Source organism: Octopus bimaculoides, chromosome 1, assembly GCF_001194135.2.
Source record: "Octopus bimaculoides isolate UCB-OBI-ISO-001 chromosome 1, ASM119413v2, whole genome shotgun sequence".
NCBI lineage: Eukaryota > Metazoa > Mollusca > Cephalopoda > Octopoda > Octopodidae > Octopus > Octopus bimaculoides.
In genome coordinates this window covers 20,847,204-20,859,032 of record NC_068981.1, presented here as the reverse complement: position 1 = coordinate 20,859,032, position 11,829 = coordinate 20,847,204, and the positions used below count along the sequence as shown (strand labels likewise).

Sequence of the window (11,829 nt, the reverse complement as noted above, 5' to 3'; positions counted from 1 at the left end):
CTCACCACATGTCCATACCAGCGCAATCGTCTCTCTTGCACGCCACAACTGATGCTTCTAATGTTCAGCTTTTCTCTCAAGATACTTACACTCTGACGGGTATTCACATTGACATTACACATCCAACGGAGCATACTGGCTTCATTCCTTGCGAGCTTACGCATGTCCTCAGCAGTTACAGCCCATGTTTCACTGCCATGTAGCATGGTTGTTCGTACGCATGCGTCATACAGTCTGCCTTTTACTCTGAGTGAGAGTCCCTTTGTCGCCAGCAGGGGTAAGAGCTCTCTAAACTTTGCCCAGGCTATTCTTATTCTAGTAGCTACACTTTCAGCGCACCCACCCCCACTACTAACTTGGTCGCCCATAAGTGCATTTATGCAGCATCAGCACAGATACTTTTTATGTGGCACCAGCACCTGAAAGACAAGCCTGTATGTATGGAAAAAGTGATAATAGAAAAATTAGTAATACATGACTATTGAGTGAACTTAATATTTATAATGATTTTACTACCTCCGGTAAGTGTGAAGTATTCACCTGGCACACCCAAAGTACATGCTCCTACAACACTGATAGTCAACTTCTTAACTCAGATTGTGTCCAGTTTATCTGATAGCTGGCTTAATATGCTACAGTTTAACAAGATCTAAGAATGCTCACATGATTGACTTTTTCATCACCTGCAAATGTGATCTTAGCAATGTATGTAATGTATGTGCAAAGTGAAGTGCACAAGGTGTTGGAGATGTGAAACAGGTGACCATGTACTCCATTTTAAAGTTGGGTCTGTCAACCATCTTTGTTCATATAAAAGATCAACTGTATACAACATCTTTACTCCTAAACTTGGTGATTTGACATGTGTAGTGTGTGAAAGGCTTGCAAGTCAATTTCAGCTCTAAAGAGCATTTTATCTGCCTTGATGTTCTGAGTTCAAATTCTGCCGAGGTCAACTTTGCCTTTCATCTTTTCATGGTCAATAAATTAAGTACCAGTGAAACACTGGGGTCAATGTAATTGACTAGTCTCCTCCCCCAAAACTTCAGGCCTTGTGCCTTTAGTAGAAAGGGTTATTATTATTGTTATTATTCCTACCATTAAGGCAGTGAGCTTGCAGAATCATTAGCATGCTGGACAAAATGCTTAGTGACATTTCGTCTGTCTATATGTTCAGAGTTCAAATTCTACTGAGGTTGACTTTGCTTTTCATCCTTTCGGGAGTGATAAAATAAGTACCAGTCAAATACTGGGGTCAATAAAATTGACTACCCCTCCCACCCAAATTTCAGATCTTGTGCCCTGTAGTAGAAAGGATTATTATTCCTCTCATTCATGATGAATATAAAGAGCCTCATCTGTATCAATAATAATTTCTCTAGTTGTAATACAACTGTTGGAATTACTGTGATCTACCATTACTATCACAGCAGTTCTTTTACTAATTTGTTTGATTTCCTATAGCAATAGAGTTCCTTATCTTGAACAATATTTCTCTTATACATTCCATTCTTAAACTACTTTTATAAATCATCATCATCATCATCATTTAACATTTGGTTTTCTATACTTGCATGGGTTAGATGGAATTTGTTAAGGCAGATTTCCTTTGGTCAAATGCCCTTACTTGTCTCTAACCCTCACTTGTTTCCAAGCAAGGTAATATCTCCCATGCCCTGACATGTTTTTCACAGAAGACTGGAAACAAATGATATTGCTTGTATAATGATGCTGCTCATTTACAATCATCACACATACATACATACATACATACATACATGTAATCATGCATACATACATGCATGTATGCATACATGCATGCACACACATATATACATGAGCTTCTTTCAGTTACCACCTACCAAATCCACTCGCAAGATTTGGTTGGCATAGGGCTATTGTAAAAGATACTTGCCCAAAGTGTCATACAGTGGAACTGAAACCAAAAAACCCAAGACCACATAGTTGGGAACTAAGCTTCTTAACTACATACCCCATGCCTGCTCCTCAAATATGAAACATTATACATCATCTGAATATTAGTGGCTCATGAGAAATTATAATGGGCCATTGTTCTTTTTTTTGCTTCAAATTGTTATTCTTAATGTCTGTCTAATATCAGTTACTCAACTTTTAGTCTCCTCAGACATAACTTACACAGTTTTTAAAAGTCTTTTAGTAACTGCCATCTGTAGTTTCTGTGGATATGGTGGGGTATCACCATGATGTTTCAATGTGAATTTCAGTGGGGCAGTTATTAAATATGAGAGCAATTTCTACTTTACCAGGTGACAAGCTGGGAAATATAACAGGAATGTACAATTACTTAGAACACCTAGGTTATATTCAGGTGTCTCTCCTAAATAGTTGTAATTAAATTAATTACAGTCTTGTAAAGCTACAAGTTAATAGTTAAAGCTTGAACGCATTTGATAAAAGATGGCTCACTCATTGCTATGCCTTCAGTTTTAGTTGCTATTGTTGAGATACACGAGTCTGGTTGTGGTATATCTCTGTAAATATGGGATAAAGATAAATAAGCAATTTTATTTTGAATTGTAGCAACTCTGAATGTAAGCAATTGATCTGGTTATATTCAACATCTAAGCTGAGAGGAATATTTAACCTGGGGTTTCTTTATATTTAGTTCTTTCTATAGGTTCTCGTGTTATGTTTGACTTCTTGCAATTTCATGGTTATGTCATCTCTGATCCTACTTATTCCTCCCACACATATGGAGCTGATTCAGAGATATCACCCCAATCAATGCTACTACCTCATCTGTTCTCTTTATTGTGTGGTCACCCCTTTGTCTTGGACCTTTTTTTCTTAACATAATACTCTTTTCTGTGCCATCCACCTTCATATCATCATTTTACATTTGCTTCTCCATACCGACAGATCTTCACAGATTGTCAGTTCTTATTTCGAGTTACTGCTACCCTAGATAAATCAGGGACCACATCTCAGTCATTCATTTCATTTTTGACCAGTTTCCTACTGCTGGATGTCTTTCCTAACGTCAACCACTTTACAAAGTGTATTGGGTGCATTTTATTGTAGCACCAGCACTGGAGAGGTTATGTCCTTGGCCTCTCTACTCTACATTGTCTCCTTTCATTTGACAACCATTTTACAGAGTGCACTGGGTGCATGTTATTACTATGATTGCAATAGCACTGAGAAGGTTGTCTTATCCCTGACAAGACTAAAGGATCCATTCTGTGATGTCTTTATTCTTTTTATGTATCAGTGACACTCATTTGCCCTTATATAAATTTTAATCTTAATCTTTATTTTCCTTCTCAGTTTGATCACTTGTAACTGCTTATTTCTGATAAAATCTTTCTCATTCTCTGTAGTTGTTTTAATACCAGTTTCTATGAGTATAGTTGATTTACACTATCCAGTTTTTAATTTTAATTCAACTTGTCTCAGTGTTTATATATTTTTCCTTTACAGACTGGCTCCTGTGCCGGTGGCACATAAAAAGCACCATCCAAACGTGACCAATGCCAGCACCACCTTGACTGGCTCCTGAGCCGATGGCACGTAAAAAGCACCATCCAATCATGATCGATGCCAGTCCCCTCTGGCCCTGTGCTGGTGGCACGTAAAAAAGCACCCACTACACTCTCGGAGTGGTTGGCGTTAGGAAGGGCATCCAGCTATAGAAACACTACCAGATCAGATTGGAGGCTGGTGCAGCCTCCTGGCTTCCCAGACCCCAGTCGAACCATCCAACCCATGCCAGCATGGAAAACGGACATTAAACAATGATGATGATCCTACAGATTCTCATTATTTTGAAAATTAATTTCCTACCCAATCAGCTTTAAATGCTTATTTAATAAGTTGGTAATCATGAATACTTATAAATACTTCATAAACCATTGCATTATTGTAAATAAGCATTACTGTGTGATGATCTGTTACAAGAAACTCTAACAGCTTGTAAGTCCTTTCAGCTTCAATAAATATGTATATATATTTAAAGCCCTGATAATGTTATGTCTTCTGATTAATATGAGTCAGGATGAATATCAATAATAAAATACAAAGGCAAGTTAAAACTGACTACATTGCAACATTTATTTCTGATGCTAAAGTGAAATACCTCAACTAGCACAACAAGTAGATCTCTGTTAAAAGCATTACATGGTTTCAAAATGTTTCTGGAAGTTGAAGACAAATGTTAGAAAAAATACAAAACAGTGTCAAAAATTCTGGATGACGGTGATGGTGATGATGATGATATATTATTTAATAATTTCATTTAAAATACAATTGACAATCAAAATAGCTCCCCTCATTTTACATATTTGTATCTTCCAGTTTTGACTTTCTGTGCATCCCTGTTGTGAATCCTCGCTACAAACGCGAATTTGTTCGTGGACCCAGTAAAAAGCGATCTGGCCCTTTAACAAGATCAGACCTTGTACTCAGTAGCCATGGTAAGCAAAGCAATTCTTGTATAATTATAACATACCTTTGTATAACCATTTTTTCTTTTTAATTTTTAACTTCTGTTCTCTTTGTTTGCAGTGTAATCTTCAAACACTATCTTAACTACATTAAATAATGATTATCTATAAAAGCTAATTAACTGTTTCTCCCCCTCTTCCTCTTATCTCCCATTCATTTATCCTCCTCGCTCTCTAATCACTTATATCATTATATGATATGTCTTAGAGTTATTGATAATCTTAAAAGGCAGGTTGACAGTACAAAGTTGTTTCCATTATTGCCTGATAATAGAGGAAGAGATATTGTTACTTAAGTTAATTCTAATATATTACAAGTAATTAAAGTGGATAGCCAGCGGAATCGTTTGCATCCTTGGCAAAATGCTTAGTGGCACTTCATCCATTTTTATGTTGAGTTCAAATGCTGCTAAAATCAACTTTGCTTTCATTCTTCAATAAAATAATGCCAGTTGAGCACTAGGATCGATGTAATCCACTAACTTCATCCCTCAAAAATTACTGGCCTTTTACCAAAATTTGAAACTAATACAGTACAAGTATTTATCAGTCTTGGCAATAACTGCATTGGGAGTTGAACTGAGATGATAGTCTCCAACTGCTGCCACAAACATGTGGGTTAATTTTTAATTTGATTAAAATTGATTGGTTGTTGATTTAAGGTGGCAAGCTGGCAGAATCGTTAGCATGCCGGGTAAAATGCTTAGCAGTATTTCATCTGTCTTTACGTTCTGAGTTCAAATTCCGCCAAGGTCAACTTTGCCTTTCATCTTTTCACGGTCAGTAAATTAATTATCAGTTGCATACTGGGGGTTGATCTAATCAACCGGTCCCTTCCCCCAAAATTTCGAGCCTTGTGCCTAGTTTGGAAAAGAATATTGGTTGTTGATTTCATTTCTTACCAACACAGAATATGACATCAGGAAGAGGGCTATCTTTTAGTCTTGCTTCTGTTGTTTCTTTGGAAAACAAAGATATGACAATTGGTAAGTTTCTGACTTCTTGAAATAATATTGTTAGAGGTGGTTCTTAATCTCATTCAGTTTCATGTATTAAAACTTGGATATGACTTAATGGCTGTTTGTTTATTAAAACTAGTGTAACAGCATCTTTTTTTACAAATTGTTTTGACTTGTTACTTTAGTGGTGGTCTTTGTGAGTGTTAGCGACATAACAGCAAATTTCAAGAACATGGGTTTGATCCATAGGTATAACAGAACTCACCACATGTCCAGCTAGTTTTATTGTAAAGTAAGTGCTAACATAATACATAATGTATAGTGAGCCAAGAAATTTTAATTAGTTGAAATTACTCTTGGAGAGAAAAATCCCATTAGTTTCATGATTAATTCTGATCAAAAAAGACAGGAGAGACAACTGTGGAATTTAAATTTATTTAAAATTGAATGAAGAACCAATCATTAAGATAATGATTTTTTTTTCTCTTCAATTAGTTGCACTTTTAACAAATTAAAATTTCTTTGCTCACTAGTTTGTTAGCATCCATTTTACTATTTGTTTTTCATGCAACAGATACCCCTGGATATTTTTATCCAATTATTCTTTCATACTTTTATTGTAGACTGGAGTATGTTCATTGGCTTAAAGATTTCCCCTTGGCTGCAAATTGATTCGACTAATGAAGAAATACGTAGAAATTCAGAACAGGTTAGTGAGAGCAGAAAAAAAATTTTGTATTCAGTAAAATGTTTAGTTTTTGCTACCAGTATTTATTATGACATTTTTGGTCATGTGCTGCAAATGGATGAAGACGGCTGTGTGAAAAAGTGTCACGTCCTAGCAGTAGAGGGAACCTGTGGAAGAGGTAGACCCAGGAAGACCTGTGATGAGCTAACGTTTCTGCCAGCTCACATTGTTTCTGTCATTCTGTACATCAAACAACCAAAAAGTAAAAGTGTTTATGCTGAATTTGAAGTTTTCTGTCTGACATTTGATCACATTCCATCTTACAGTTGATTAGGTTACTCAGTAACAACCACTGGATTGCTCTTTAGTGTTTTCTAAAACTGAACATTATAAAATATCAGCTGAAGAAAAGTTTGTAAAACCATTTTCTTTTTTTCTATTTTCCAGGCATTTAAACAAGAACTTACATGGGCAACGTATTTGAGTGTACCTGTGATGATTATAGAGCTTCAGAACAATAAAGTAACTAATATGACCCGCATTCTCAATACACATATGATCCATTCTTACTGGCAGCAAGTAAGTAACAAGAATGGCTTCAATTCCACTTTAGAATGATTTAACCAATGATAGTCTTTTATTTTAATAATTACACTATAGCTAGTGGTTACCTTTACCAAGTTAAATTATAAGACTGGAGATACTCTTACCCCTGTTTCAACAGTGTATGGGACACTTTCCTCTGTACAAACAGTAAGGCTATTTTAATTTAATGTTATAGGTACTAATTTATCAGCCCTTAAAACATGACGGAGTAAATTGAAACAGAGAACAGAGGATTTGTGAATTATGAAACACATTTTATATATAATTTGTGAATTATGAAATACAATTTATATATAATACTCCGTCTTAAGGTTTTTCTGAAGCCTGTTTTCCTATTTTGAAATACATTTGACAGTTTTGATGGATCTGCAAAACCAGCTCTCAACTACAAATTTCCCCCAGGTGAAATTTAAACTCTGAATGAACAAAACTAATTCTTGTTAGGTGTTTAGTTATTTCTTCCCTTACATTATCTAAATGATGATGATAAAGGTGGTGGTGGCAGCTGTGAACCTAGTAAAACAAGGCTCAAGTAACTTGCAAGTAAATAATTTCCATTGCTTCTTAAAAGTAATTCTCTTTATTTCATAGCTAGTGTTTTGGGGAAAAATATAACCATTATTAAATCTTATTTCCTCTTTCAGTGAAGTAATAATAGTAGTAATAATGGTATCTGATTGGGGCACTTGACCAGCAGTTTTGAGAAAAGGGCATTAGTTGATACTGTCAATCCCAGTACTTGATTGGTACTTTTATTGACCAAGAGAGATGAACAGTAAAGCTGATCCCAGCAGGAACTGAACTCGGAATGTAAAGAGGCAGAAGGAATACCCCAAGACATTTTATCCAATGTTCTATCAATTCTACCCGTTTACCACCTTCCTAATAATAATGATGACAACTAAAGCTAAAATTCTAAATATTCAAGAACTCAACTGTATTTTGGTAGTATATTTCCAACATTAGTAACATAACTTTGATGTTTGTTTTGTGTTCTTCCAGCAATACTGGATCCAAGTACCTCTCATCGCTCCTGAATTCCAAACAGAAAACCTTATTGAAGGAATAGATGAAGAAATTGACAGAGATCACCGTGACTACAATACCTGGTACTGGTAAGTGGATACCTTCTTACCTATTTTCAATGTCATGGTTACAACAAATCGGCAGTAGTGCTTCTATACTGTTCATCTGTAACTTTCATAGACTATCTCTCACCAGAACTTTGTTGGTTTCTGCTCTTATCCAATGTCATGTTTATTCCATGTAAGTTCAAACATTCCCATCAAATATAGAAACCAGTTAATTCTGTGTATCATTGATAAATATCTCTCTTAACATCCAACCATTTTCCATCCTTCATTGTCTAACCCATACCAGCATGGAAAATGTTTGATGATGATGATTGGAACAGTCCAATGACTGGAATTAAATGTGTTGACTTCCAGATAGTTTTCTTTATATCCATTTGACATAAAACATGTATTGTGTTATTTTGGGTAAGATGTTAGGAAGGGCATCCAGCTGTAGAAACTCTGCCAAATCAGATTGGAGCATGGAAAGCGGATGATGATGGTGATGATGTTGTAATTGTGAAGAATTGTGTATTGTTAAAGCAATTAAATTGTCTTTCTTACCACTAAACACTCAGTCATGAAGTAGTAATACTATGTGAGAGTCTGTCTCACTCAAAAGTACAACTCCTAATTTTCCCTTATGCAACTCAGGGTTGGTAAACTACAAATTTTCACCTCAAAGTGAGATCTTCCAACCCTTTCTGCACCCTGTCACGTAATGATTTTGCATTTATTGATGCTATTTATTAATATCTTCATCTATTTTATATCCACAACACATAATCCAAGAGTTTTGGTAATGCTGATGATAGAGTGTGGGTGCAGTGATAGGGTTGAATGTTTCATGATGGTGGTGGTGGAGGATAATGTCAATGATGATGATAGTAAAGAGGGATGTGGTTGATGATAATAGTAAAATATGTCTTGAAGCATCATTTTCTTATTCTTGTTTCTTATCTTCCTTTTTTAGGTGGCACACATTCCGAACATTATGTGAACCAAACAAAAAACTGGGCATTGTCTTAGAATTAACTGCTGACCTACCAGATGATGATGTGTTAGAACGATGGTTATCTGAGCCCATCAAAGCTATTTCTTTGTCAACTAGTTTATTTTTAACTAATAAAAAGGGATACCCTGTTTTATCCCGCGCTCATCAGTCCTACCTTCGTAAACTATTCAAGGTACTTACTACCTTTACTTTTTATACATTTTATTCTTTTACTTGTTTCAGTCATTAGACTGCAGCCATGCTGGGGCACTGCCTTGAGCAGTTTTCAGCCAACCCCAGTACTTTTTTTTTAAGCCTGGTACTTATTCTATCGGTCCTTTTTTGCTGAACCACTAAATTACAGGGACATAAACACACCATCACCAGTGATCAATCGGTGGCAGGAGACAAACACAGACACAAAGTCACTCACACACACACATATATGACAGGCTTCTTTCAGTTTCACTTGCCCAAGGTGCCACAAGTGGGACTGAACCCAGAACCATGTGGTTGGGAAGCAAACTTCTTACCACACAGCCATGCCTGTTTATTTTAGTTTTACAATTTCATCATAACTCTCCAGTTCCGCCTATTTTCCTATAGATTTGAACTATATGTTATATTGTCATTGCTAAATATAACAAATTATACCAGAGATTGTTAATGAGTTAGATCTACAGAAATATGTTCTGTGTACATATCACTTAGTGAAGGTACATTGCCTAGTAATTAAAGTGTTACACTGACAGTTGCAAGATCACAGTTCTGATTCCTGGGCAACAGGATGGTGGCTTGTGTTTTTGAGCAAAACATTTATTTCACATTATAGTCTATTCAGCTATAAATGAATTCTAGCATTAGCTGGAAAGTTAACCCTGCAACAGACCAGCATCCCATTCATTGGATGCTGGTCTGTTGTAATCTCAATCATTTATATGCCATGGAAACCTGTTTAAGTTCCCACCTTGTGAGTCCTTGGGCTCATGACAGACCTAAAATACATAGTGTTTATATGAGAAATATCACATAGGTGTGTATACATTACATTTACCTAGTACTTATACAACACATCAACTAGTTGTGTGTTGTGTCTTTTTATATTACTTTGAAAGTAATGCATCCTAGTTGTATATTCATATTACCAAGTGCCAGTGTTGTAAATGTTATCTAATTGTATATAAGACATTATTTAGTAGCACACAGTGTGAGACGACTACTGTTATCGTTAGGCCTAACTCATCGTAAGGTAAATACCACCATGACTGATATCCAAAATACAGTGGAGAAGGCTAGCCACTGGATTTGGTTAAAAAGTGACGATGAGCGATGGATAGAAAAATATTGAGCTTTATTTAATAACCAGTTGATCTAGCAAGCAGGGCCTCATATCAGTGATGGGGGGGGCCGGTGCGTATTGATACCATCGAGAGGTAGGCCCCGAAACGGCGCGCATTTTCTCCTGATGACTCCATACACTTGCTGGCTTCCAGTATGCTGAGTTCTCAACTGGTAGCACTTGCATGTGCGAGTAGTTTGCAAGACATCACAAATGTCACATAGTTATGTTTACAAAACACTTACAAATGTCAGCTAGTTGTATACACACATCACATACTAGTGTCTGTCTTCTGTGAAATTATTAATGTCTTCATTTTTTATTTGCAGTTGGATGTGCAATTAATATTGACTGGTGCAAATCGTCATACAGACAAAGGAATAACATCATATGTCCAATATCTGGATCATCTGTGGCAGGTATGTAGAATATATGAATATTCATTTGTTCATTTATTTTAAGTCTGTTTTTTTTATGCTAGTATGGATCAGATGTATATATTATTGAGGCATTGTTTTACAGCTGGATGCCCTTCTTGTTACTATCCCTTACCTGTTTATCAAGCAAAGATTTTCTTATTTCACACATCTTTGAAGACATGAAGCAAATAACTTCCATAGAGTGAAAATGTATACAAATGCATAAACACATTCATACACATACACTCATTATGCATGCATACTCACACACATCAGGCTTCTTTCAGTTGCAAGGCTTCAATTTACCCAGAGCCAAATAGAAGACCCAGTGACATAGCTAGAGAGTGTAGCCCTTGAGTGTCTCTTTATATTTGATTGTTTAGATATGACAACTCCTGTAGTAATTTGCTGTCTTCAAAGTATATTTTGTGTTTGTTATTCTAGCTTCAGTCTCCTCAGACAAAGGATTGTAGTTTATATTTCCAAATGTTGGTATATTTTTGGAGAACAATAATATTGTTCAAATTAGAGCAATTCTATGCTGTCTGTTTGAGAATAGTCTAACAGGACATCTAAATAAAATCTATGGAGAACAATAACACTTGCCTTTCATTCAAGAAAGCTGCCAGAAAAATGATGGTGTGGTCTAATCAGAAAGAAATGTGATCTTAATATTGAAATGATGGAGGGAACAGATTAGTTTCAAAAGACGCTAGAGTATCAAGAAGGACTGTATTGAGACAGGGTGGTGAGAGACTCATATTTTTTGAGATAACAGGCATAAGTAAGTATAAGGGGAACATTGTTATATCATAAGTGAATGATTTCAGTACCATTCATGTAACATTAATAGTAGTCATAAGAGGAGATGTTGCTTAATAGTAAGCTATGAACATGTATGGTATGGCGCTGGTATGGACATGTGGTGAGAATGGATGAGGATATCTGCGTGAAAAAGTGCCACACCCTAACAGTTGAGGGAACCCGTGGAAGAGGTAGGCCCAGGAAGACCTGAGCTGAGGTGGTGAGGCAAGACCTTCGTACATTGGGCCTCACTGAGGCGATGACTACTGACCGAGACCTTTGGAAATGTGCTGTGCGTGAGAAGACCCGGCAAGCCAAGTAAGATCGTTGCCAGTGCCCCTGGACTGGTTCTTGTGTGGGTGGCACATGAGATGCACCATTTTGAGCGTGGCCGTTGCCAGTACCGCCTGACTGGCTCCCGTAGGATTTTCGAGCGAGATCGTTGCCAGTGCCCCTGGACTGG

At 36.4% G+C, this 11,829-nt stretch overlaps 1 protein-coding gene across 1 annotated transcript in view; it reads left to right on the top strand.

The window, feature by feature from the left end:
* The window catches only part of LOC106882157 (protein arginine N-methyltransferase 5), a 29,825-nt gene that overhangs the window by 8,207 nt on the left and 9,789 nt on the right, over positions 1–11,829 (top strand). Inside the window, exons 2-7 of the mRNA XM_014932734.2 lie at positions 4,336–4,454; positions 6,067–6,152; positions 6,579–6,710; positions 7,740–7,852; positions 8,784–8,997; positions 10,473–10,562. Of these exons, the coding sequence (XP_014788220.1) occupies positions 4,336–4,454; positions 6,067–6,152; positions 6,579–6,710; positions 7,740–7,852; positions 8,784–8,997; positions 10,473–10,562 (754 nt within the window). The remainder of the gene's footprint in view (positions 1–4,335; positions 4,455–6,066; positions 6,153–6,578; positions 6,711–7,739; positions 7,853–8,783; positions 8,998–10,472; positions 10,563–11,829) is intronic.